Source organism: Peromyscus maniculatus, chromosome 19 (assembly GCF_049852395.1).
Source record: "Peromyscus maniculatus bairdii isolate BWxNUB_F1_BW_parent chromosome 19, HU_Pman_BW_mat_3.1, whole genome shotgun sequence".
NCBI classification, from domain to species: Eukaryota; Metazoa; Chordata; class Mammalia; order Rodentia; family Cricetidae; genus Peromyscus; species Peromyscus maniculatus.
In genome coordinates, this window is record NC_134870.1 from 41,019,607 (window position 1) to 41,045,775 (window position 26,169).

Below are 26,169 nucleotides of genomic sequence, written 5' to 3' on the forward strand. Positions count from 1 at the left end.
GATTCAGATCAAAGGAGGTCAGATTATAAAAAAAGAATGTTCATAGACTTTAAGTCAGTTCATTCTCATCTTCAGTTATTTAGCTCTGCTGTTTTCCCTGTAATATAAAAATTGTTTACAAAAATATTAGAAAGTATTTTGGAGTAATAAACTTTTTTCCAGTTTAAGAATGTTTTGTTCTTATATATGGTATTGTGACATATGATGATTGTAAAAAATTTTAGTATTTATACTTATAAAATAGTTTTTAGTATTTCATTTACTTACTTTTTTTTTTAACACAAAAATCAACACTTTTTCCTGGTTATAGGTGGAGAAACTCTAGATGAATGTGGATTAAAGTTTCTTTTGGCTGTTCGACTCCATACCTTTCTTACAACTTCCCTTCCAGCCTATCGAGCTCAACTCCTTCACCAAGGTAACTTTGATATCTATTGCATGGAGATTCCAGGAAAGGAAAAGAGATACTTGGTAGGACAAAAGGAGGGTAGTAAAGGATAAGATTTATCCATCCACCAAACTGGTAAAATTAATGTGTATTCCCAACTATAATTAACATGAGAATATTACAGATATTATATTCTGATACATATGTGATTACAAGTAACAAATCTCGGTGATGTTAACTTCAACTCAAATATACATTGTCTGAGTACTCAGGAATTTGAAGTTAGTGCAGGGTGCCAGCATTACTGGCTATGATGTTCTAAGCAGTGGGACTTGGGCCATGCAGGTAAAGCATTTACCCAGTGATATATCTCTCACTTTCTCCTCTGTTCCTTTGTCTCCCTCTGCTTGTTTTCACCCCTTATTTTGCATTTTAATTTAGGTGAGTTTATCCACCTTAGTTAATATTATCAAGATAATCCTTTCCACAGGCATGTCTAGAGATCTATCTCAGGTAATTCTAGATTCTGTCAAGTTAATCATTAGTCAACACAATCAGTCATTCAAATACTTAATTTTTTATAGTGAAAACATTTGAAATTTACTCTTTATGAGTATAAAATACACAGCTGTCTTTTTAAAGAAGCCAGTAACCATTGCTGTGCATTAGATCTCATAAACATTCTTCCTTGGTCAGTGTCTCCCCACTGTCCTACCCCCAGGTGTTGGTAGCCACCATTCTGTCCTTTGCTTGTATAAGATGCATTGTAGATTCTGCATGTAAGTAGAATGATGAAGTATTTGTCTTTTTCTGCCTTTCACTTAGCATAATGTTCTCCTGGTTCATTCATGTTGTTACAAGTAATAATTTTTTTTAAGATACTAGGGTTCCACTCCATTATGAAAATATACATTTTATTTATTTATCCATTAATAGACATTTTAGTTGCATTTTAACAGAGCTATTATGAATAATATTGCAGGGAACAATGGATGCATTTAACTCTCCAACATAACTCATTTCAAATCCTTTTAGTCTGTATTTAGAAGTAGAAATGCTGAACCATATGGCAATTTTATTTTTAGTTTTATGAAGTAATACTGTATAGTTTTCCGTAATGCCTATGACAACTCATATCATATGGTGATCATACTGGTATCATATGGTATTTCCCTTTTCTCCAAATCCTTGGAAAGAAGGATTTTAATCTTTTGGTATAGTATCTTTCTTCCAGATAATGGGCCATGTCACATTGTGATTTTAATTTACACTTTAGTGGAGGTTTTGAAGTAATAAACATGTTCCTGCATGTTGACTGGTAATTCATCTTTCTTTCTTACTTTTTGTTTGTTTGTCTTTCAAGACAGAGTTTTCCTGTGTGACTGCCCTGGCTATCCTGGAACTCAGTTTGCAGACCAGGCTGGCCTTGAACTCACAGAGATCTACCTGCCTCTGCTTCCTGAGTACTGGGATTAAAAGCGTGCACCACTGACTGGCTGTGCTTTGATTTCTTCTCTTTCCTCTATTCCTATTATTCTTAGATTTGGTCTTTTCATAGTGTCTCATATTTCCTTAATGGTTTTTTGACAAGACTTTTTTCTTCTTGATTTAACTTTTCTTTGACCGAGGTAGCCATTCTTGTATTGTGTCTTCAGTGCTTGATATTTTATGTTCCACCTGTTGTATTCTGTAGGTGAGATTTGCCTCTGGGATTCCTGTTTGAATTCCTAAATTTTTCATTTCCAGATTTCCCTGAGTTTGGGTTTTCTTTATTGATCCTTTTTTCACTTTAGGTCTTGAAGTGTTTTCTTCATTTCCTCCCATTGTTTGTTTGTGTTTTCATAGATTTCTTGCAGGGTTTTAGTCATTTCCTCCAGAAGGACCTTTCTCATAGTCAGAAGGCTGTTTTAAGTCTTTGTCTTGTGCTTCAGTGATGTTGATGTTCTCAGTCCCCACTGTGCTAGAGTTGCTCTGTGCTTGTGGAGACAGATTTCCCTGCCTGTTAGTTTTTACACTCGAGTCTAACCTCCTCTGCTTGGGGTAGTTGAAATTCTAGGTGTTGATATCTGGTCTTGTCTTTGGTACATGTTTTGTACCTATCACTCTGCGGAGTATGTTGTGGCCCCATATTGCCTGATAAGGAATTCTGGGATTCTGCTAGGTGTAGCCACTGGGGGTTCAAGGTAAAATTTGTTCCTAGGTATTGGGAGCTGTCAGTTAGAAATGGGAATGAGTTGGGAGGAGCCTAAGGGAGTCCACAGGAGAAAGAAAGCATGGTGTTCTACCAGGATCTGCTTATTCCTCTAGAAATGGGAGCAGAGAGTGAGGAGAGGCCACAACAGGTAGTCTGTTACAGAGATCAGCAGGAGATGGGGGGTTGGATTTGGAAGGGAGAAGGTTGAGTGAAGATCTGAAGCTTGCCTGCCTGCTTCCCTGGCTTACTCGCTTCTCTGCAAAGTTGATTGGAGGGTTTCCAAGGGAATGCGTGCTAAAGTTAGGAGGCTAGCATAACAGGATGAGTGGGGAAGATCTGAGGAGAACATCTTTCTGATATGCTAGAGATGTGGGCAGCAGATGACCTGCTACAGAGACGGGGTGAGACTGGGGGATTGGATTTGGAGTAGAGGAGGGAGAGAGAGGGAGGGTCCACAGTTAGGCTACCGTTTATCTGGCAGGAGTGGCCTGTGGGTTCCCAGGGAATGCCTGCTGGATTTGAGGACTTGGATAAAGTGGTGAGTGGGGAAGAAAGGTTGGAGGGAAGTTGTGTATTCCACTGGAGATGGGGGAGAGGTAGAGGAGGCCACAGTGGGTAGTCTGCGACAGGTCTGGGGTGAGACTAGGGGATTCGTTTTTGAGGAGAGCAGAAAGAGGTGAAGAGCTGCAATTAGCCTACCTGCTTCTATGGCTGGAGTGTTCATTCATTTATTTTTAAATCAAGTTTCTTTTTCTTCTTGCTGTTAAGTTTCTTCTGTATTTTATATTTTCGACTTTTTTTTTCTTTTTTCTTTTTGAAACAGTCTCAATATATATCCCTGAGCTAGCCTTGGGCTCACTATGTAGACCAGGATGACTTCGGACTCACAGAGATTCACTTGCCTTTGACTGTAGAGTGCTGGAATTAAATTAGTGTGCCACCACACCCTGCCTTGATCGGAATTTCCTATTACATGTAGAGAAAAGTACTTGCATCGTAAGTGCTTTCTCTTAGGCTATAGGCTGTTTCTGTTCTTGGTGCCTTTCATTGTTTGCTACCAGCAGCATTTGAGGTTCCTGTGCCATTTGTCTGTTGTTGTTGTCTGTACTGAAATCTTTGTTGAAGCCATGGAGCTTTCTCCTATTTTCTTCAAGTAGTTTTACAGTGTCAGGTCCTACATTTTATTTTTACTTAATTCTTCTTCAATGATTGTTTTTCTTACCTGTCTTATTTTTATTCTGAAGAACATCTCAAAATTTTTTTTTTAGAGCTGATTTTTCCCTCCTTTTCCTGATTTTCTCTCCTTTAAAGTCTTTAAGGATAATGAGCTGAACATATTCTAGATGATTTTCCTTTCAACACTAAATATTTCATTTTGTTCTCTTGATAGTATTATTTTTAAGGAGAAATAAATGTTTCACTTGCTTTTTTTGTGAGTAAGGCTATTCAGTGTGTGTGTGTGAGTCTGTAATTTGACTGTATATGCACAGGTCTGTTTATTGGTTGTGGTAGTTACATGCAGAATTACAGGTTGTTTTGATCTGCTTTGTGTTCTCTGAGCATCCTTGATTTTGATTAATTTCCTGGATGGTCCCAGCACTATTGATTGAAAAATTTATTTTCCCTTTTTTCTCTATTCTCCTACTGGTAGCTCAACTGTACTTAAAAACAAACTCACAGTTCTTGATACTCTATTCTGATTATTTCCTTATAGTTGACTGTTTTGAGCCTATTAATGACCTCGTTTTTAATTAACATTTTGATTTCTGCTATTTCCTTTAGATATTTATTGGCTTTTGTATCTGCTTATACTTTTTTTGAATGTTGTTTTTCTAACAAATATAAGTCATGTGAGTAGAATAATACAGTAATTATTAATGTGACTCAGTTGTTTTGCTTAGTATAATGTCTTCAAATTTTATCTGTGTTACATATTCGAGAATTTCCTATTCCATTGTGTGTGAAATCGTATTTTTAAAACTCATGCTTCTGCAGATGGTTATTTAGGTTGTTTCCCATCTTGGCTGTTGTGAACACTACTGCAGTGAGAATAGAATGCTAATATCTCTTCAAGTAAAAGAAATTATTCCTTAGCATAGGTTAAAAATGTGAAGCCATATATGTTAAAGTCATGTCTTGTAAACAATCATTTATTTTGCTCATTAAATAAAATGTAGTATGAAAAGACAGAATAGAAGCTGAACATTATTACATGTATTGATCATTAGATTGCTGACACAGATGTTAAATATTAGTATCAAAATATCCTGTCAGTATGATGAAACAGCATAATAACTAAGCTTATGGGTCAGATTGTGTTCTATATTACTTAATTGGATTATTTCTTTCAATTCTTAAGACTATGTGATATAACTACGCACCCTTCCTTCCTTCCTTCCTTTCTTCCTTCCTTCCTTCCTTCCTCCCTCCCTCCCTCCCTCCCTCCCTCCCTCCCTCCCTCCCTCCTTCCCTTTCTCTCTCTCTCTTTCTCTCTCTCTCTCTCTCTCTCTCTCTCTCTCTCTCTCTCTCTCTCTCTCTCTCTCTCTCTCTCTCTCTCTCTCTCTCTGCCCCCCACCTCTTTCATTTGTTGTTGTTGTTATTTTCCATGGCAGGGTTTCTCTATGTAGCCTTGACTGCCTGGAACTCGCTCTATAGACCAGGCTGGCCTCGAACTCAGAGATCCTCCTACCTCAGCGTCCCAAGTGCTGAGGATTAAAGGCATGAGCCACTATTCCCTGGTTTTTTTGTTTGTTTGTTTGTTTTTTAAATGATTTATTTATTTTTATTTTATGTGCATTGGTGTTTTGCCTGCATGTATGTGTGAGCATGTCAAATTTCTTGGAGTTGGAATTACGGACAGTTGTAAGCTGCCACATGTATGCTGAGACTTGAATCTGAGTTCTCTAGAAGGGCAGCCAGTGCTCTTAACCACTGAGCCATCTCTCCAACCCTTTATTCACATTTTCTTAATAAAAACCTGAGTCACTTAAAAATGTAATAACTTTCCCAAGGTTATATATTTTATTTTGTAGTATAACTGAAATATAATGTATGTGTTCTAATTTTGGAGTCTTTTTTTTTTTTTTAGATTTATTTATTTATTATGTATACAGTGTTCTGCTTGCATATATGCTTGCAGGCCAGAAGAGGGCGCCAGATATCATTAAAGATGCTTGTAAGCCACCATGTGGGTGCTGGGAATTGAACTCAGGACCTCTGGAAGAGCAGCCAGTGCTCTTAACCTCTGAGCCATCTCTCCAGCCCTAATTTTGGAGTCCTTGATGTGCTATGCTTGATGTACTGAATTATACTTTTTATTTGATTCCATGAAGTTCTTTAATTCTATGGAGTTAGAATATCTAAAACAGATGTTTGAGAGAAAAGAGAAACAGTACTAGAGGAAAGCACACCCCTATGTAACAGTGCTCCCAATTGCTTATATTCTCAAGAAGTCTATGGGTAACAGTCAGGACAAAAATACTGCAGCACAGTGACATTTCCTATAAGTGTTTGTATGTTTTCAAAGAAATAGGTATTAATTGTATTCATTGGAGTGGTATCATTGTTTGGAGATTCAAGAATAAAAAAATAAGTCTTATTTCTAGCAACAGTAAAAATCATGTGTGGTTATGAGCCTGGAAAAAGCTTTGAAAGGGGACAGGACTTCTCATTAATGTATGTAGCAATTTGCAAAGGTGGTAAGGCAGATATTTTTCAAGAGCAAAAGGCCTGTCCTAAGAGATCAAGACTATGCCCCAGAGCATCTGATTTCAGTTCAGACTTGTCACCATCATGGTTTTAAGTAGCCTCAGAGAGGATAAACCTAGAAGTGTTTTCTTAAATCATACACACAGGATGGGTACTTAGTGACAGTTCCTTAAAATCCTTTAAACTTTCACTTATGCTATTTCCAAGATTTTACTCTTTCATTTGTTACAGTAGAAGGACTCCGCAAAGTTAAAGAATATATCATTTTACTGGATTGTCTTAAATGATATACACAATTCATTGACATATTAACTGATGTTATTTGGAGTTAATTTATGTAAATAATTAAAAATCTAAAACCATTTATATGTTTATTGCACAAATATACACATTTCTGATGATCGCTGTATAATATTTGCATTGTTGATAAGTGTCATTTTTGACATTTCTTCAGGCCTCTCTACTGGTCATTTTGCTTGGGCATTTCACTCGGTAGCAGAAGAAGAACTGTTGAATATGTTGCCAGCCATGCAGAAAGATGATCCGACTTGGTCGGAACTGAGAGCAATGGGTGTGGGGTGGTGGGTTCGCAATTCTCGCATCTTGCGCAAATGCATAGAAAAGGTAAGTATTTTTATTTGGGTAAAAACAATAGTATATTTTGGATATTTCTTTAATGGCATCCTGTCTCTTCTGATAGTAGTTATTTTGTTTTAGAAACAGCATCATAATTTGTGCGTATTGTGTTAGGTGTGAATGTAGGGTCTTTTGAATGCTAAGTAAGCATTATACCAGTGAGCAGAGTCCCTAGCCCAGCCTTCTTTTGACTTTTTATATTTAGTGATCTCAGTACATTGTTTATGCTAGCCTTGAATATGCATTTCTTCTGTCTCATACTCTTGAGCTGTTGTGATTCTAGCCTCCTGCCATGAGGCCTATCTGTCCTCAATCACTAGTTAACACATTTATTTACTGGTATACTTCTGAATTTCTGAAGTATTTGTTGAGAAAAAATACAATAGTTTAGGAGGGCTTCTGTAGCCCTGTCACCTTTTCTGTGTATACTCTGCTACTATAAGTGGTTCTCTTACCATTTGTGATATGTGCATGTACTTATTTATGCATGTATGCTTATTTATATGCTTATGCTTATTTAAATTTTAACATAGAAATAGCATGTACTAATCTTTTATATAAGAGAAATTATTTGTTCACTCTCAAGCTACTTCTGTAAAAGATTGATGACTTTTTTCTAATCGTAGGTAGCCAAAGCAGCCTTTCATAGAAATAATGATCCTTTAGATGCTGCAATTTTTTACCTTGCAATGAAAAAAAAAGCTGTGATTTGGGGATTATATAGGTAAGTAAAAACTGCTTCAGAGCTAAAAGTCACTTTCATTCAGAGTGAATGCACAAAGTAAAACAAGGTTTTTATTGAATATGTTCTTAGTTGCTTTTCATGTGAAAGGAGATACTTGATAGGGAAAAAGATTACATGTGTTCCATGTGAGAAGAAACCAGATGGTGTCACTTCAGTTTGTTTAGCATTCATCCTTCTAAAAACAAGTTTGTTTGTTTGTTTGTTTGTTTTCTTATTTGCTTATTCTAAGAACATCTCTCTCATCACCAAGAAGCAGGGAGGGAGGAAGTGGAGTAGAAAACAAACTTGTCCAGATGAATTTGCATCAGTGTTGGGGAGGAGGAGAGGACAGTGGAGTCTGGGATGAGCATCTGTCCTCTGGTGTTTGAGGACAGGAGCCACAGGGTCCCTGAAACTGCTCCTTTTCTAGGTGCTGTCGTCTCTGTGCTCTCACTTGTCAACAGCACCTGCTCTCTATGATTACCATGTGGTGGAGGTTCTGTTTCAGAATGGCAGCCTCTACAGAAAATTTTGATATTAAATATATGAATTTTCTAAGAATCTAAGGTTTTTCAGGATTGTTTTCTATCAGATTCCATTGATTTTTTTTTTGATTACCAAAGTCATTTTTAAATGGGTAGAATAAAATTACTGATGTTGTTTTAATTTTATACTAGTGTGAATGTTAATATGTAAATTATCTTAATGTAAATATGTATTAGTAAAATTATTCTGCATGGATTTAAAGGTGATGTGTTTTTCTTAGTGCTGCTAATGAATGCATTTCACTTTGCAGTTTGTAAGAGGATTTTTAAATAACTTGTGAGATTTACGTATATAAGTAAATGCTTACTTAATCTTATTTTATTGGTAAAGATGCAGGTTCATAGTGATTTATGAACTGGCACATGTTTTGTTTTCATTGTTATAACTTCTCTTGTAACTGGATATTGCTTTGTAGTGTGGACTGCCTTCGAATTATCCATCTTACTCCTTGAAAGTCCCAACTTTGAAGTCCTAAGTGTAAAAGGCTGATTCCTAAGTAGTAGTTTAAAATTTTCATAAATTTCATTCCCTTATAGATCTCAAAAAGACACCAAAATGACACAGTTTTTTGGACACAATTTTGAGGAAGAGAGATGGCGTAAAGCAGCTTTGAAAAATGCCTTTTCTTTATTAGGCAAGCAAAGGTTTGAACATTCTGCAGCTTTTTTTCTTTTAGGTGGTTGCCTCAGAGATGCAATCGAGGTAAATAATTAAACTTTCTTTTTTAATTAGCGTTATCATTTCTTTAAGCAATTCATCTAAATCTTAATTTTTAAATTTTAATTTAACTAGTAGAAATAATACAAGGCTAAGTACCTGAAGTAACTGATAATATTTCACAATATCTTTTACACTTTTACTATTTAGCTGGAGTGATATTTTACAGAACTGATAAAACAAGTTTCATAAAATGAGTAATTCATATGACTCTGCACACTTTAAGTATATCTGGCTATTATTTTACTTAAGGGACTTGAGAAAAATATCTTTTTTATTTTAAAATTCTAGTCTGCTCAGATGAATTGAGAAGAGTTGAGATTTAAGAGTAAAAATTATAAGTTTATACTGGGTAGAGTTATTCATTTCCTCAGGTCAGATTATTTTGTAAATACATGCTTAGTAATAACAGATAGATTTGCAGATGTTATAAATGTTAATATACTAAAGTAGGCAATGTGCATGCCATTATTGCATTTATTGCTTATAAAATTTAGAGATTAATAAATCCTTATACATTTATGGTAAATGGGTTGAGTTTCTCTTAAAAGCTGACTTTATTTATAAACAATATTTTTTAAGGTATGTCTTGAGAAACTGAATGACATTCAGTTGGCTCTTGTAATAGCAAGACTCTTTGAGTCTGAATTTGATAAGTCTACAACATACAAATCTATTTTACGCAAAAAAGTTTTGGGAATTGGTTCTCCAGTCAGTGAACTCAGTTCATCGAACATAAATGCACATCATGATCCCTTTCTTCGGAGTATGGCACATTGGATTTTAGAAGATTATAGTGCTGCCCTGGAAACGTTAATAAAGCAACCAGTTACAGAGGATGAAGGTAAGTTGGAGCTTCCTAGATTCTAATAAAAGTGTTGTTAGTGTTTTCTCAGAGTGTACTCCACTGTCTGGTCTAATGTAATAATAAATATTAAATTTTTTGGTCTTTGTGACTAAGTGAGGTTTTATTATTTCAGAAAGATAAACCATTTACAGCAGAGAACTTTAGATTTCCTGTTGTTGTGAAATGAATGTACTGTTCATAAATATTACCAAGAGTAGATTTTAAATACTTTGGAGAAACGGTAGTAATGTAAAGCCAATTTTTAATATTAGGTTGAGTTATTACACTTCTTTTTTTTTTTTTTTTTTTTTTTTTGGTTTTTCGAGACAGGGTTTCTCTTGTGTAGCTTTGCGCCTTTTCCTGGAACTCACTTGGTAGTCCAGGCTGGCCTCGAACTCACAGAGATCCGCCTGCCTCTGCCTCCCGAGTGCTGGGATCAAAGGCGTGCGCCACCACCGCCCGGCGAGTTATTACACTTCTTAATCAGTTTTAACAAGGAAAATATATTCAGTGTAAGGAAAGCTGACTTAAGGGATGTGACAGGAGAACCTTAAACTAACCAAATCCTGACTGTTGTTTTCTTGGGATCAGTAGCATATAAATTATTTTAAACGTACCCTTTAAAACTATACTTCTGGTTCTTTCTACATTTGTGTGTGTGTGTGTAAAACTTTTTTTTTTTCTTAAAACAAGGTTTTTCTGTGTAACAGCTATGGCTGTCCTGGATCAAGCTCTGTAGACCAGGCTGGCCTTGAATTCACAGATCCGCCTGCCTCTGCCTATGGAGTGCTGGGATTAAAGGTGTCGGCCACCATACCTGGCTGTGCAACATTCTTATAGCCTACTATAAAGTGAAATTCTTTCTGTGAGTCATATACAAATGGTGGGATTTTCTTTTCCAGGATTTTTCAGAGGTAGGATTGAACTGGTTTACCACTAAATGTGGTAGCTGGTTTAATAGTGTATCATTTGGAACAGTAAGTAAAGTAGCTTCTAATTTATAACTTTTTATGTAGCACTATTTAATCAGGAAGTAAGTCTCTTTTTAAACTCAGAAGAAAGCCTTGAGACTCAGGTATTCAAGTCTCGTAGCCATCTGAGGTAAAGATTTTCAAACTGGCTTCTTCATAATGAAGGGAAAATATCATTTTTTTAAATATACCTGCCTTGTTTAAAAAAATGTGTGTGTGTGTGTGTGTGTGTGTGTGAGAGAGAGAGAGAGAGAGAGAGAGAGAGAGAGAGAGAGAGAGAGAGAGAGAGATACTAATGCAAGACCACATTCCTAGAACGATTTATTTTTGGTTGTGAGCCTAGCCTTTAACGGCTGAGCCATCTCTCTAGCCCCCTAGAACGATTTAAATCAGGGTTCTTCTGAAAGACAAATGATATGATACTACTGGCTTAATTGATAGTACCAGTATGATAGGACTACAGGCAGAGAGAAATATATGAATATGGGATAATTTTAGTTTGACTACACAGGACTAAATTTTATATGGAGTGTCAAAGACTAAGAAATTAATGGTAACTCCTGGATTTTTAGCTTGACTAATAGTGAATGATATGATGGAGTGTTGATTAGATAGAGAAACCTTCTCTAATTAGATAACCTTTGGGCAAAGGACTTGTTGAAATAAGCAAGTCAATCTAAAGAGATGGGTGGATAAAGGGTGATATGCACCACGGGCACATTAAATAAGAAACCACCAGGGCAAAAATGTTTGTATTTAAGTATAATGAAATGGGGAATTTAGGAAAGAGGAGATAGAGATGTGAAAATTAACAGCATATAAATGGTGTTTAAGATCATGGGACTTTTAGGAGTTTAACTCAGGGGGTGTGGATAGAGCACAGCATTTATGGTCAGGGAAGACAAGGACTAGCCAAGCTGACTGAAGAGGTGTATCCAGGAAATCAAGAGAAAAGAGCTAAAAATTCTATAGGAAGGCATTGTTTTAGTTTAAAATACAATTGTAAAATGTGCTCTTGTCTGTTCAGTGATATGGATTAGTGTGGTCTATTATAATTTGTCCAAAGACCTGCTCATGTTTTTTCAAAGAGAAAAGAGACTTTTATACAGTCATAAATTCTCAGTTCAGATTTTTCTTGAGCTTCTTTTGACTTATAAAGTGAATTTATTTTCAGATCAAGTCATGATGTCAGCCTGTAATCCTATAGTTTTTAATTTCTACAATTATCTAAGAACCCATCCACTTTTGCTAAGACGTCATTTTGGATCATCTGATACATTTTCAACGCATATGGCTTTAACAGGAAAAAGTGGACTGGCTGGAACAATTAATCTAAGCGAAAGAAGATTATTTTTTAGTACTGCTAGTGCGCACCTAAAATCTGGTTGCCCCATGTTGGCTTTGGAAGTATTGTCAAAGATGCCCAAAGTTGTCAAGAAAACAAAAAACTTTTATAGAGCATCTACTAGTTTTTTTACTAGTAAAGATTCTTCTCCATTACAATCGGATGCAAGAGAAGATAAGTCTTCTGCTGTTGACTGGTCACAGTCACTGATAAATGGTTTTGAATCTTCTTCAGAAGGTTCTTCAGAGAAACAGTCAAACTCCACCTTATCTTTTGATTGGAGCCAACCAAGTATGGTATTTCAGGATGACTCTTTGGAGTTGAAATGGGATAGCGAGAATGATGAAGAAAATGAAGATCCCCCTATTTCAATGAAAGAAATAAAACCTTTGCCAAGAAAAACAGACAAAAAATTAGATGAATTAAGTAGTTACACAGACTCTTTAAGCACACTAGATGAAAGTGATATTTTAAATCCATCAGAAGATATAATTGCTGTTCAACTAAAATTTAGAGCATGTTTAAAGATTCTTACAGTGGAACTCCGTACTTTATCTACTGGCTATGAAATAGATGGTGGGAAATTGCGTTACCAACTCTACCACTGGCTTGAAAAAGAGGTTGTGGCTCTTCAGAGGACTTGTGACTTTTGCTCAGATGCAGAACAGCTGCAGACCACATTTAGTCAAAGTGCAGGGAAATCTGAGTTAAGTGAGGAGACTGATGATTTGCCCCACCAAACAAAAGTGAATCAACGGAGAGAAAGTTTCCAGGAAAAAAGACAGTGGCTTTTGAAGTATCAGTCACTCTTGAGAATGTTTCTTAGTTACTGCGTACTTCATGGCTCTCATGGTGGGGGTCTTGCATCTGTGAGAATGGAATTAATTTTACTTTTACAAGAATCTCAGCAGGTATGTAACATTTTTGTTTTGTTTCAAGGCAAGGTGTGATCATGTAACTCTAGCTAGTCTATAACTCCCTATGTAGACCAGACTGACCTTGACCTCACAGAGATCCTTCTGCCTCTGTCTGTACCTCCCAAATGCTGGGATTAAAGGCATGAACTGTCACACTGGCAGGTATATAACTTTAATAAGTCAAACATAGAACATGTGCAAGAAAGGAAAGGAGAGGAAGTAATATAATTATGTTAATTTTAAAATTTTAAAAGCTTTTTTTAATTTGGTTTTTTTCAAGACAGGGTTTCTCTGTGTAGTTTTAGAGCCTGTACTAGGACTCGCTCTGTAGACCAGGCTGGCCTCGAACTCACAGAAATCCGCCTCCCATGCACCACTACCACCTGGCTTAAAAGCTTTATTTAAAGAAAAAGATACTACAGGTCTAAAGTAGCTTTTGGTGTTGTGTTTTTGGTTTTAAATATTAATACATTTGCTTTAAGGAATGAACCTTTGTGTCTAGTCATAGTAGGAATTGGAGCAACTGTGTACGTTACAGTTGCAGATCAGATCTTGTCAGATGTTATGACTTCCTTAATTTGTATGAACACATCTTATGAATGCCGTCTGAGGGAATGAGCTTCACCTTATCGAGGAGGGTTAAGGGTAGTACGTTTTAGATACAGCTGTGGAAACATTTACCACCTCAGGTCATAACAACTTAAGGTGTATATACTCTGAAGGCTTTTCATTTTCAATTTTGAAGCTTTTTGAAAGATCCCCTGAATTATTTAATTCCTTAGGAGTAGATTATAACTACATAGTTGTTTAACTTGTTTTTCCTCTTTATTTTTAAGGAAACGGCAGAACCAGTATTTTCTAACCCGCTGTCAGAACAAACTTCAGTGCCTCTTCTCTTTGCTTGTACAGCCAGTGCCAAAACAGTAGTTGCCAATCCACTATTGCACCTTAGTAATCTCACACATGATATTCTACATGCCATAATAAATTTTGATTCACCACCTCATCCTGATAGCCAAAGCAGTAAAGTAAGTATGCTGCATTTCAACCTTTTTTTTGTTACCAGTGTATGTTATTTAGATAAAATTATGGATTTTATTATAACATTTTTACACATGTAGAAAATGTTCAATTGCATTTTCCACATACACTCTCTGTTAGACCACTCCTCTTCTTATGTACTCATTCCTTCTCTCCCTAGTTTCTCTTTCCCCAAGTAGGCCTCCTCCTACCTTCAAGTACTTCTTTTCTGAATCTGGTTTATTTTGCCTCCTACAAGTATTTTCAGTTTCATTTTAAGCTTTTCATTTACTTACACAGAATGATAAAATGAAGATATAAATATTAATCCTTTCTAACAAAAATTAAAACACCAGACTAGACATAGTATTCATTGTGCTAACAATTGCCATTTAAGGACCCTGGCTATGGACCAGACTTACTGTGTTACTTACATCTTATAGCATACTTGAGTTCTTTTGTGTCAGTTGTTTACTCTTCATTTGCTTCATTAAGATTAAAGCAGTGGGGCTGGAGAGATGACTTAGTTGTTAAAGGCACTTACTACTGAAAACCTGCGCTGGATGCTTTGTGTCCACATGGTGGAAGACGAGAACAGATGACTGCAGCAAGTTGTTCGTGACCTCATCAAGACACACAATAAATAAGCATAAGTAAACAGTAAAAAATATGTATATATCTGTAGCCACATTATTCCATAACCTTTTTTATTGCATTAAAAGTTGTGTGTATGTGTGTGGGTGCACAGATGCCACTGCACACATGGAGGTCAGGAGACATTGGCAGGAGTCAGTCAGTTCTCTCCTTCTACCATGTGAGTTCTGGAGCTCTAACTCATGTTGTCAGTTTTGGTGACAGGTGCAAAACCCATGGAGCCATCTTGCTGGCCCTTCTTAAGTTTATAAAGGGTAGGGTGCTTTCAGTGGGTGGAATACTATATTTTCTTAAAGGATAGAAGCTTAATATTTTTGGTATTAAAGCACTAACAGGTAACTGAATTATTCCCATGTCAATACTAAGCTACACATTTTAAAAATAATGTGAAGTATCTTGTTACCTCTCCTCTCAAGGCTAATAGAATCATCTGCTAAAAGTTTGAATTCCTAAATTCATTCCAGATTCATTGACTCCACTGTGAGAGTGACTCAGGAATAAGTTTGTTACTAAGAGACTTGGAATTTCTTTAAAATGTACTAATCATATTACAGATAATTTAATTGATCCCACCATCTTCTTATCCATCTAACTGTGCTTTATCTCCTGTTGAAACTATATTTGATCTTTCCTCTCTTGAGATCCCTTTAATGACTGAGTTTAATTGGCAGTTTTGGTATATCCCTCAGGATTTTTTTCTGACACCATCTTAAGATTCCTGCTACCTCCCAGGCTATGATACATTACCAGTTTGGTTTTCTGTTCTCCTGATAGTTGACTCTCCTTCCACAATTTTACCCTTTTCTATATGCTTAATTCTTACAATTTGGGAGGGGGGTGTAGCCCCACTTCTTTTGCTATATTACTCTATAGTATAAATCCCTAAAGTATATACTATATAATTTGAAAACTAATTCCTGAAAAGTGCTCATTTTCAACAAACTGCATTCTTTAATTCTGCTTCTTTATTTTATTACACTTCTATATTCATTGATTTTATATATTTGTGTATGTGTGTATGTGTATATGCACACTTGAATGCTACAACTCACATGTGGACTTAGAGGACGACTCTTGGGTATCACTTCTCTTCTGTGTGAGCCCCAGAGAGTAAACTCAGGCTTGTTGGCAAATCCTTTACCTGCTGAGCTATCTTGCTGGCCTATTAGCATTAATCACAGGAATCAATTCACTTCATTTATTCTTCATCTCCTGGTGGGGAACTAAATTCTAAGTGATAGAGCCTCGTTTATTTTCTTGTGATTGATAGATTTGACTTTATGTGTCTCACCTCCAGCAGGTAAGCCAAATAGTAAAACTCGTTTCTTCAGAGAAATAGAACTGATAGGATGTATGAAGAGTGTGATGGAATAGGAAAGGAGGAAGAGGTAAAGAAATTGTTTGTAAGTAATTGGCATAGTTACTATTCATTGCTCTGAATAAATACCTCAACCAAGGCAGCTTATAAAAGAAAAACATTATATTGAGGGCTTGCGTACAGTTTCAGAATATTAGTCCATGGTCATTATGGCAGGAAATGTGATGGCAGGCAGGCATGGTGCTGGAGCTGTAGCCGAGAGCTTATATCCTGATCCATAAGGAGGAGGCAGAGAAAGAGACAGGGCTTGGCATCGGCCTTTGAAACCTCAAAGCCCACCCCAGTGACAGACTTCCTTCAACAAGACCATATCTCCTAATCTTTGTTGAACAGTCCACGAACTGGGAACCAAACATCCAAATATATTAGCCTATGGGAGCCATTCTCATTTAAACTACCACAGCGACTGTGATGGCTGAGTTGCTCAAGGATTTACCATGGTAAACTGGTGAATAGAAGAAAGGGCCTTATAGTTCCAGTCCAGGTTCAAAGCTTAGGAAGTAAGTTCTATTCTAAAAGCTTGATAGCCAAGAAGAGCTCATGTTTCGGTTAGACCCTGAAGATGGGGGTGGGATGATGACAAAAGGTAAGGTTGCTCCTTACCACCTCTTCCTGTTAGGGCTCCCAGATGATTGGCGAAGGAGAGATCAGTCTGTTTCATCAGACTACTTAGTTCAGATATTTTTGCTTGAAGAAATACCATCAGAGGCTGGACGGTGGTGGCGCACGCCTTTAATCCCAGCACTAGGGAGGCAGAGGCAGGCGGATCTCTGTGAGTTCGAGGCCAGCCTGGTCTACAAAGCGAATTCCAGGAAAGGCGCAAAGCTACACAGAGACACCCTGTCTCGAAAAACTGAAAAGAAAAGAAAAGAAAAGAAAAGAAAAGAAATACCATCAGAGAATCACTCAGTAATGTTTACCCAAGTGTTTGTATACCTCATAGCCCAGTAACACTTTGTTTCTGTTTGTTACACAAAAGTTTCAGGAGTTTAAGAGCAGCAAGAGTAGAATTTGCCTTTGGAGTTGTAAGCTCAGGGCTCACATTTCTTCTCTTCTGTTCATTGGTCAAATAAGTCAAAAGACCAATGAATAGAGAAGTAGATGTCAACCCTATATGGAGAGATATTACCACTTATTGTTATCATACTTGCATTCTAGCAATTTCGGTAGATGATATTAACCACAGATCTTACTGACAATTGAAGCCCAAAAAGCAATTAGACTTTTATCTATCAATACCCATTGTTATCTACATGAAAGACTTATACTTCATAATCAGATAATCTTTTATATTCTAACCTGCTCTTCTGCCTTAATCTTCTTCATCCAGGCTTCTATTATTATAGCTCCTGTTATGTCAGATTAGAATCCTTTCTTCCTTAAAACCATTATTTGCTTTCACTGCCTTTCTTTTTTTTTTCTCTAAAGTTTCATTCTCAGATGACTATAATACATGCTGGCATTTTTTTTGGTGACCTGTCCATAAGTGAACTGTCACTTATTACTATTACTTATTCATATTTTATTTAAGAAAAGGCGGACACTTAGTACATGATTCATATTGTTCTGAGTAGTTCATACTTCTCACCTTTGCTCTGGAGAAATTCATAATAGTTGTGTGGTTTGTAATTTCTGCCAGAGAACTCTGTCTTTTCTTTAACATTTCTATAGAATGACTTCTGTGGGTAGAAACTGTTCCTAAGGGGACAAAAAGAAGAACATAGTCCACAGAGGCAAAAGACTTATTTCCTTTCTGGCAAAATTATACCGAAAAAATTCTACTTAAAATAATTGTGTGTTTTTTGTTTTTTGTTTTTTTTTCCAGGTATATGTAATGCATACTTTAGCAGCCTCACTTTCTGCTTGTATTTATCAGTGCCTTTGTGGTAGTCATAACTACAGGTAAATACCTTCTTGTGAAATTTAAGACCACTTTCAGTAAACAGTGAGGTTTCCTATCTATACATTATTAATTCAAAACTATATATAACACTTCTTTCAGTAAATGCAAAAAGCACATGATTGAGATATTGAATATTTTTCTTCGTCTTTGAAATTTCAGCTTATACTTTTATACAAAGGAAACTGAAGCTAACCCTTGTTATTGTAACTTAACTGCCTAAAATTGATCACTGCCATCATGCTAAATATTGTGATAGATACTGAGAAATTAAAAATCAGTCAAATACTCTTTCCTTAGGATTGTTCTCATTAAAACAGATGAATAGATGATACATAATAAATATCATACGTAAGTGATAAATTCTATAATTTGATGTATAACAAAAAGTCTGAGGCACATAGGCAAAGGAATTACTGATAACAGGATTGAGAAATTTTTCAGATTTCCTATTTAGGAATTTCCTCTTCATGTTCTGTATTCAGAATAATTGTTAAAAGCCTAAACATTGACATTCTGGTGTGTAGTCTACCTTTAGTTTTTTTGAAATACTCTGACATTCTTTCTTTTCTTTTTTTTTTTTTTTTTGGTTTTTCGAGACAGGGTTTCTCTATGTAGCTTTGCGCCTTTCCTGGAGCTCACTCGGTAGCCCAGGCTGGCCTCGAACTCACAGAGATCCGCCTGCCTCTGCCTCCCGAGTGCTGGGATTAAAGGCGTGCGCCACCAACGCCCGGCTTCTTTTTTTTTTTACAAGTTTTATTTATTATGCATACATTGTTCTGTCTGCATGTACACCTGCAGGCCAGAAGAGGACACCAGATCTCATTATAAATGGTTGTGAGCCACCATGTGGTTGCTAGGAATTGAACTCAGGACCTCTGGAAGAGCAGCCAGTGCTCTTAACCTCTGAGCCATCTCCCTAGCCCCTGACATTATTTCTTTAACTATTATCTGTCTTCTGTTACTTTTGAGACAATACTAGAACTTGTACATCCATTTTTTTTCTTTTTTAATTGTAAATAGATTATTTCTCATATAGTGTATCCTGATTCCAGCTTGCCCACCTTCTTTTCAGTTCCACCCCATCACACCTCCCACCCAGAAAAACTTCCTTTCTGTCTCATTAGAAAAGAACAGGGTTCTAAAAGATAACAACAAAATGTAACAAAATAAAATTTAAGAAATTCTTTTTTCATTTTAAGACTGCAAATTGGTTTTTAAATTTATACACATTGATAATACATATTTATGCATTACAGTATGTGATACTTTTGATACAACAATGCATACACTAGTGATCAAAACTGGGTATTGAGGTATTTATTATTCTTTGTGATAAGATTCAAAATTCTGTCATAGGTATTTTGAAACAGCACAGTATTAACGGTAGCCACTGTGCTGTGCTATAGAATACTGGAAATGATCCCTTCTGTCTAACTGAAGTTCTGTTCTTGTTACACAGCCTCTCTGTTTTACCCTCCTTTCTAGTTTCTGGTAACTACCATCATGAGATAACTTTTATAATATTTATACATTTTAGAGAAAAATGGCATTTTCCCCCTGTACCTAGCTTATTTCATTTAATATGATGTCCTCAGGATTCATCCATTTTACCACAAATGAAGGATTAATGATTATATCTTTAATTTTCAGTTCAAGTTGATTAAAAGCAAGGCCACGGGTAGCTCTTGCCTGGGGTATTTTGTCAACCCCAGGTCAGTCAGTGATGGGAGTGGGGGGTTAACAGGGTTGGGAACTCTGTGTTGTTTTGTTTTATTTAGGTCCTGTCCCTACTTCCAGGTAGTAGTACTTCCTGGGAGTCCTTTTGTACCTGTGAAGGCTAGAGCAGCCTTTTCTGTCTAATCCTTTTTGTTCCCTTAGTTGATAAATCAGTATTTTAGAACAATTGGACATGAGATGCCTAATCCCAACTGATATATATAATACAACTAATATATAATATAACTAATGGGATGCCTAATCCCAACTGATATATATATAATAACATAAGCCCTACCTAAGGCTCAGGGAAAATCATGCAAGATGAGGCTGAAAGATTTAAGAGATTCCTGCTGCAAGACAATGACTTCTAGATATGAGAAGGAAACAAAAGCCATGAAATCTCAGTAGTGTTGTTGTCTAAACAGCATAGAGAGGGGAAATTTCTTATGGCCCCACCTCTAGATTAAGAGCTAAAAAGCAGTCAATGGCTGCTGAGATAGGGAGAATGAGTTTTCTCCAGGTACAAACTTCTGATGGGTTATTTAGTCCCAGTTGATCAGCCCTAAGCACATGAACATAAAAACATTTCTAAATGGACTCAGTAGGTTGTATGTGTAGACACACACACACACACACACACACACACACACACATTTGCACATAACAATAGTAAGTCATGAGTTTGAGAAAGTAGGAGGGACACAGGATGAGTTGAGTGAGAAAGGGCTAGAAAAAATGTAAACAAGACTCATGAATGAAGTTCTCAAACAAGTTTAATAAAAAGAGTGTAATTGTGGAGAACCTTAAGAGTTAGAGACTATTACACAAGGTCTACTTGTTTCCTTATCTTCGTAAGAAGATAGATAGCTACCCAATTTTGTAGTGAATGACTCCATATCTGATTGTGTCATAGCTTTTCCTTCCTATTTGGTACGATATTTTCTCAATTATCTAGTGGCTGGGAGTTTTCAACTGGTTTCTGACTTTTTTTCAGAGGGAATCAATCCATTGATAGATGTATATGGTACATCCCTGGGTGGAGGGAAAAATCAGGAGATTCCTAGCCCACTATGTATGTAATGTCCCTCTCAATCTCTTTTAATCATTTCTTCCATTTTTATGCTTTCTCTTTGTGTTTTGACTTTAGAAAAGTTATTTAAGTATAACATTCTTTTTAACTGTTTCAGTAAGTTTGCTTTTGTGAGTGGAGATGTTGTAGATAGTTTATTATCTCTTACATGGTATCAACTCTCATCGGTATTGGTTTTTGGTTATCATTTCATCTTATCTCTTAAGAATTGTTCTTGAACAGCACCACTTACCACTCTGGTTGTATATTACCAAGGTAGCTTCAATTTTTATTTTCTTTGATCATGAGTTCATTTATGTAATTGAGTATTGCTTTGGTTTCATCAACATGTTTTTATCTTATCATAAATATTTCTACAGGCTGAGTGAATTTTTGTTGCTATTCTGCCATCTTAAATTTGGAAAATAAAGCCCAATAATCTATTTACAAATATCAAAATGTTAGGATCAGTGAGATTCACCAAGTATAACATCTTTAAGGCACTGTCTTTCTAAGTGTAAATATTATATTCGTTTACTGTATATATACTATAGGAACATCTGCAGTACTACTTTCTAGCATTTTTATAAGTTCTTTTTGCTGCTGGGTATCAAAATGTTAAAATAGTTATGCTACCCTGTTATTTGTTTACTTAATCTTTTATTAAATTACTGTAAGTTCTTTAATATGTAATAATGCTTATCTCATTTGCCTTCATAGTGTGGTATGTATAATTTTATCAAGAGCAATATGATAAAATTATTTGTGTCCATTTCCCTCATTATATTAAAAGATTTATAGGGACAGAAATTACTTTGTATTACATGCTTAGTACCTGGTTCAGTGCCAGATAGAGGATGGGCTAGCCATTAACTATGAAATTGAGCCTAGACTCACTTCATTTTCAATCAAATAGCTTTGTTTTAAAGTTATATATTTAAGCTTGCTTCTTATGGCCCAAAATAATGTGGTGGTTTTTTTTTTTTAATGTATTCTTCATCTTTCACTAAATAAATATACTAGATACTTGTCAAATTTGTTTAGCTTAGAATATGTATATTTTCACTTTAGAGAATACTGTATTGATACAATATAGCACCGGAGAACGTATTATTTAGACATAAAAACAGTATAATTTATAAACAAAAATTTCTATTTAAGATACCTTAGAAATTGTATCTAAGAATGGGAATAATACATATGGAGTTCATCTTAGGTTTAAATATTGTTTCCTTTTTAGTTCATTTCAAACAAATCAGTTTACTGGAATGGTGTATCAGACAGTACTGCTTGCCCATCGACATTCTTTGAGAACAGGAAGTTTAGATGAATCAGTAACCCCCAACACATCACCAGCTCAATGGCCAGGTATAAGTAATTTACATATATGAATTATTTTTTTAGCCTTATTGGAAGTGATAAATGGTAAAAAGCAGATTTGGCTTAGTTTTACTATTTGGTGATCATTGTTAAATATTGCTAGATTTGACACCATTACAAATTCAATGCAAATTCTTCAGTTACATTTTAATCACAAAACGCTCTTGTTACACAAGACATTATTAAATAAACAATACTTCCTTGATCACTATATTAAAGTAGCTCATTTTGTTAAATTATTTCTTAAACAATTTAAAATATTTTATCAAAATATTTATGCCATTAACATTGTAACTGAGATTTGACATAAGTTTAATTTTCACTTTATCTAAATTGAACAAATATTTCAGCAAATGCTCTTAAACCATAATTACCTACTGGTTATGAATCCAGGGAAGGGGATGATTTAATGCTGATTGAGTAAATTTTTTCAAAAACTCAAAAAGTAGAAAACTGTGTTTAATTTTTAGCTTTAAAAGATGTTGTTGTTGCTAATGGCAGCTGTTTGTTTGTTTGTTTGTTTGTCCTAGGAATAAACTGTCTAATTCAACTTTTGAATTCGTCTGGTGAAGAAGCCCAATCAGGACTTACAGTCTTGCTTTGTGAAATTCTCACAGCAGTGTATCTTAGTCTGTTCATTCATGGGCTGGCAACACATTCTAGTAATGAGCTGTTTCGGATCGTAGCCCACCCCCTAAATGAAAACATGTGGTCTGCAGTGTTTGGGGGAGGAGCACACACACACTCGAAAGCTGCCTCAGGTAAGGTTTACTGTCTCCTTCTCCTCCTCCTCCTCCTCCTCCTCCTCCTCCTCCTCCTCCTCCCCTCTCCCTTTTTCTCTTCTCTTCTCTCTCTCTCTCTCTTTTAAAGCTTTATTCAGATGGATAACTTTGTTAAGTGTAATTATGTTTTAATTTTGTGTCAGAAAACTCGTTGTACAAGACTATCAACAAAAAAATAATGTGGTTTTAAAAAAAAAAGAAGTATTAAAGCTTCTGGTGCAGTTTTCAATCTTTTAAGATACTCCTGCACTGATGAGACTGTTTAATGTACTTGAATTGTCTCTTAGTATTAAAATCTTCATTTCTTTTGAAATACAGTCACTTTGGTTTTTGTTCTATTCCAAATACAGATTTTTCTCTTCTTTCTTTGGCAGGAAGGCACTTTGCTATGCCTAGCCCCCACCAGGTAGTGGTATTCTCCATGGAATGTGTGGGCTTTTCCAAAGCTCTTTCAGCCATCAGTTCTCATAGCCCTCCTACTCTTGCAGGCAAGATATTAGCTTTAGAAATAGGCTTTTACAATTTAGCTTGCTTTGTGTTGGTTTTGAAGGGTTGCATAGTGTGGGATAGTTTGTTTTGTTTGGCATTTAAGAAAAATTGACAAATTTCTTTTACTCAAGCCATATTTTTGATTTAAAACAATGATTAGCATTTTATAAAACTATGCTATTCCATTCTAGTTTCAAATACTTGGTTTTGAATATTTTCTGTCCCTTAAATTTTAACATTTCTAAATGTACAAAACCAAAAGAAAAATATTGCTGGTCCTCATCATAGGAAATCACAGTATGGCTTGAAATGACTGAGAAAGCATTTCCCATAAGGCTGCTTTATGATCTGCATATTATGAATGGCTATTAGAATATTTGGATTTCTAAGTGTTTTTAATACCGTGAAAAGTAAATAGTTTAATTGTATCTTTTCATTTCTGATGTTAAAACTACATGTATTTAAATAAATTTAAAACAACCCACTTTTTCAACTTGAAAATAATTTTTGTGATTTTTTTTTTTAAACTTTTTGTGATTTATTAACACACATGATAGAATTGGGTTTTCACTTTTGTGAATTATCTGGAGTAGAGTTAGGGCTTAATTTATAATGGAAAACCTGTTAACTATACTAACATGTAAATATACATGTAAATTTAAATCTTCAAATAAAAATTTGGAAACAATTTTAAATGTTTTTTAAAAGGAACTCCTATGAATACATTTGTACGTGAAGCCCAGAAAGATTATCTCTGAATTTCAATCTGCTTCCTCCCCACTGCCGTTAAGTACCTTAGACCCATGCCTGTATATATTTGTAGGTTTAGATATTTATGATTTGGAAGGTCAGATGGTTGGCAAAGGACTTGACAGGAAGATACAATTTGATTTGAATCCATTATTTTTTCTAAAAGCATTGTAGGGCTGGAGAGATGGCTTAGCAGTTAAGTGCACTTGTTTTTGTGGAAGACCCAGGTTGAGTATCAACACCCATGTGGCAGTTTACAACTGTGTAACTCCAGTTCCAGGGAGATCAACATTCTCTTCTGATCCTTACAAGGCACCAGGCACACACATGATACACAGACATGCATGCAAACAAAAAAACATATATGTAAGTGAAACATATGTAAAATAAATATTTTAAAAAGTTTTTAAAACATTATTGTTAAAGTCTATACATAACCTGATAAGTAAATATTTTTAGTTTTTAAATATTCTTTTGTAATGGAAGAAAAAGAAGTCATTATCTTGTTAAAATATTCAATCATTAGCAGTATTGACACACTTTACACTAAGCTATGATCCCATATGATTGTACAACCAAAGTCTTGGTAGCTTAGCTTCTACTTTATCTTCACATTGAAACTGTTCATTCATCTGTCACTCTTAATTTTTAATTCATGCTCTTTCCCCTCTTCAACACATGGAAGAGGGAGGATACGCTCTTAAAACAGATGGGGATTATTTGATGCTTACGGTAAAGCAATGAGTTCATAATTTTGAGCAGATATGAACCAGCTTTGTTGGTCCAGAGACCTTTTGGTATCTCACAACCACTCAGTTTTCCCTTATAACACAAAAGTAGCAATAGACATTAAATCAGGATGGCTGTACTTCAGTAAAATGTTGGGTATAAAAATAAGTCTTAAACTAGACATGATGGTGCACATCTTTCAATCCCAGTGCTTTGGAGACATGGGGAAATCTCTGTGAGTTCAAGGCCTTTCTGTTCTAGGACAGCTAGAGCTACATAGTGAGAGCTTGTCTTAAAAGAAAAAAAAACTCATAGTTGACAGCCTCTGAGATAGAAAGTTTGCTTTTGTTATATTTTATCCTATTTGCTACCTCTGTTAAAAAGTTGCGGCTTTTAAGTACTGAAGTTTACATTTCAAGTCTGGAAAGGACTTGTGAAATGACAAATGGTATCAGAGTGATAATTTGTAGTTCAGAAGCTGAAACAGTTTTGGCTTTTCTACTAAAAGGTCCAGTGCTGATTGGCTGCTCCACAGACTTGATACCATCACCTGGTATTGATCTACCCACCACACTTGTCTCACCAATCCTTTTGCTCTGAATTAAAATTATTTTCTTCTACGTTTTTCCTTAAAATTACAGATTTTAAATGCAAATTTACTTTACATATCAGATTTACTTGTTTATTAAAATATTAAGCATTTTAATTTTCACAGTGATTTTTAAAGTTACTTCACATGGTATAATTTCCATCAATTAATAATAACTATGAAATTCAGCTTGACTGTCTCTTTCATATATCTTGAGTTCAAGAAAAAATTGTCAAACCTAACATACACTTTAGATTCATAGGTCATGGAGTTAATGATTAAATTAATAATTGGTAAATTAATTTTGGCTCCATTTTTTTAAAACATTATTTAAGACTTAATTATTTAAATTAAATTTAAAATTATTATTTAACTATTTAAGGGATAACTTTTGCTAAGCAATGTTAACATGTGGTTTAAGATGAAAAGTATATTATTAGCTTCAAGTCTTTCTTTTTATTTGATGCTGAAAATTGAGCCCAGAACCATGTGGGTGTTAAGCAAACTTCTACCACTGAGCCAAATCACTAGCCCGAGTTCCACGTATTTATGCTGAGCACAGATAAATATGAAGAGCTTTACTCAAAGATCAGGTTGATTCTTATTTAAACACTAAGATTTACTGCTTGTAGGCAAAAACATCATTGTATAGTTGTAAGGATCTTAATAAATGATAATCTTAACCATTTTCTCTGATAATTTTTGGTTATTTGA

General features: G+C 35.3%; 1 protein-coding gene across 5 annotated transcripts in view; it reads left to right on the forward strand.

Moving 5' to 3' along the window:
• Dmxl1 (Dmx like 1) overlaps positions 1-26,169 on the forward strand; it is a 151,741-nt gene that overhangs the window by 69,736 nt on the left and 55,836 nt on the right. For 3 of the 5 annotated variants that reach the window (XR_013046084.1, XM_076555237.1, XM_076555238.1), the window contains exons 19-29: positions 311-418; positions 6,745-6,914; positions 7,553-7,650; positions 8,733-8,898; positions 9,496-9,757; positions 11,906-12,987; positions 13,830-14,021; positions 17,871-17,947; positions 21,977-22,104; positions 22,647-22,877; positions 23,273-23,386. Coding sequence is in view for 4 of the 5 variants with exons in the window: in XM_076555237.1 (XP_076411352.1) it covers positions 311-418; positions 6,745-6,914; positions 7,553-7,650; positions 8,733-8,898; positions 9,496-9,757; positions 11,906-12,987; positions 13,830-14,021; positions 17,871-17,947; positions 21,977-22,104; positions 22,647-22,877; positions 23,273-23,386 (2,628 nt within the window). In the remaining variant the exon portion in view is untranslated. The remainder of the gene's footprint in view (positions 1-310; positions 419-6,744; positions 6,915-7,552; positions 7,651-8,732; positions 8,899-9,495; positions 9,758-11,905; positions 12,988-13,829; positions 14,022-17,870; positions 17,948-21,976; positions 22,105-22,646; positions 22,878-23,272; positions 23,387-26,169) is intronic. The other 2 variants (XM_076555239.1, XM_076555240.1) reach the window with 1 other exon arrangement.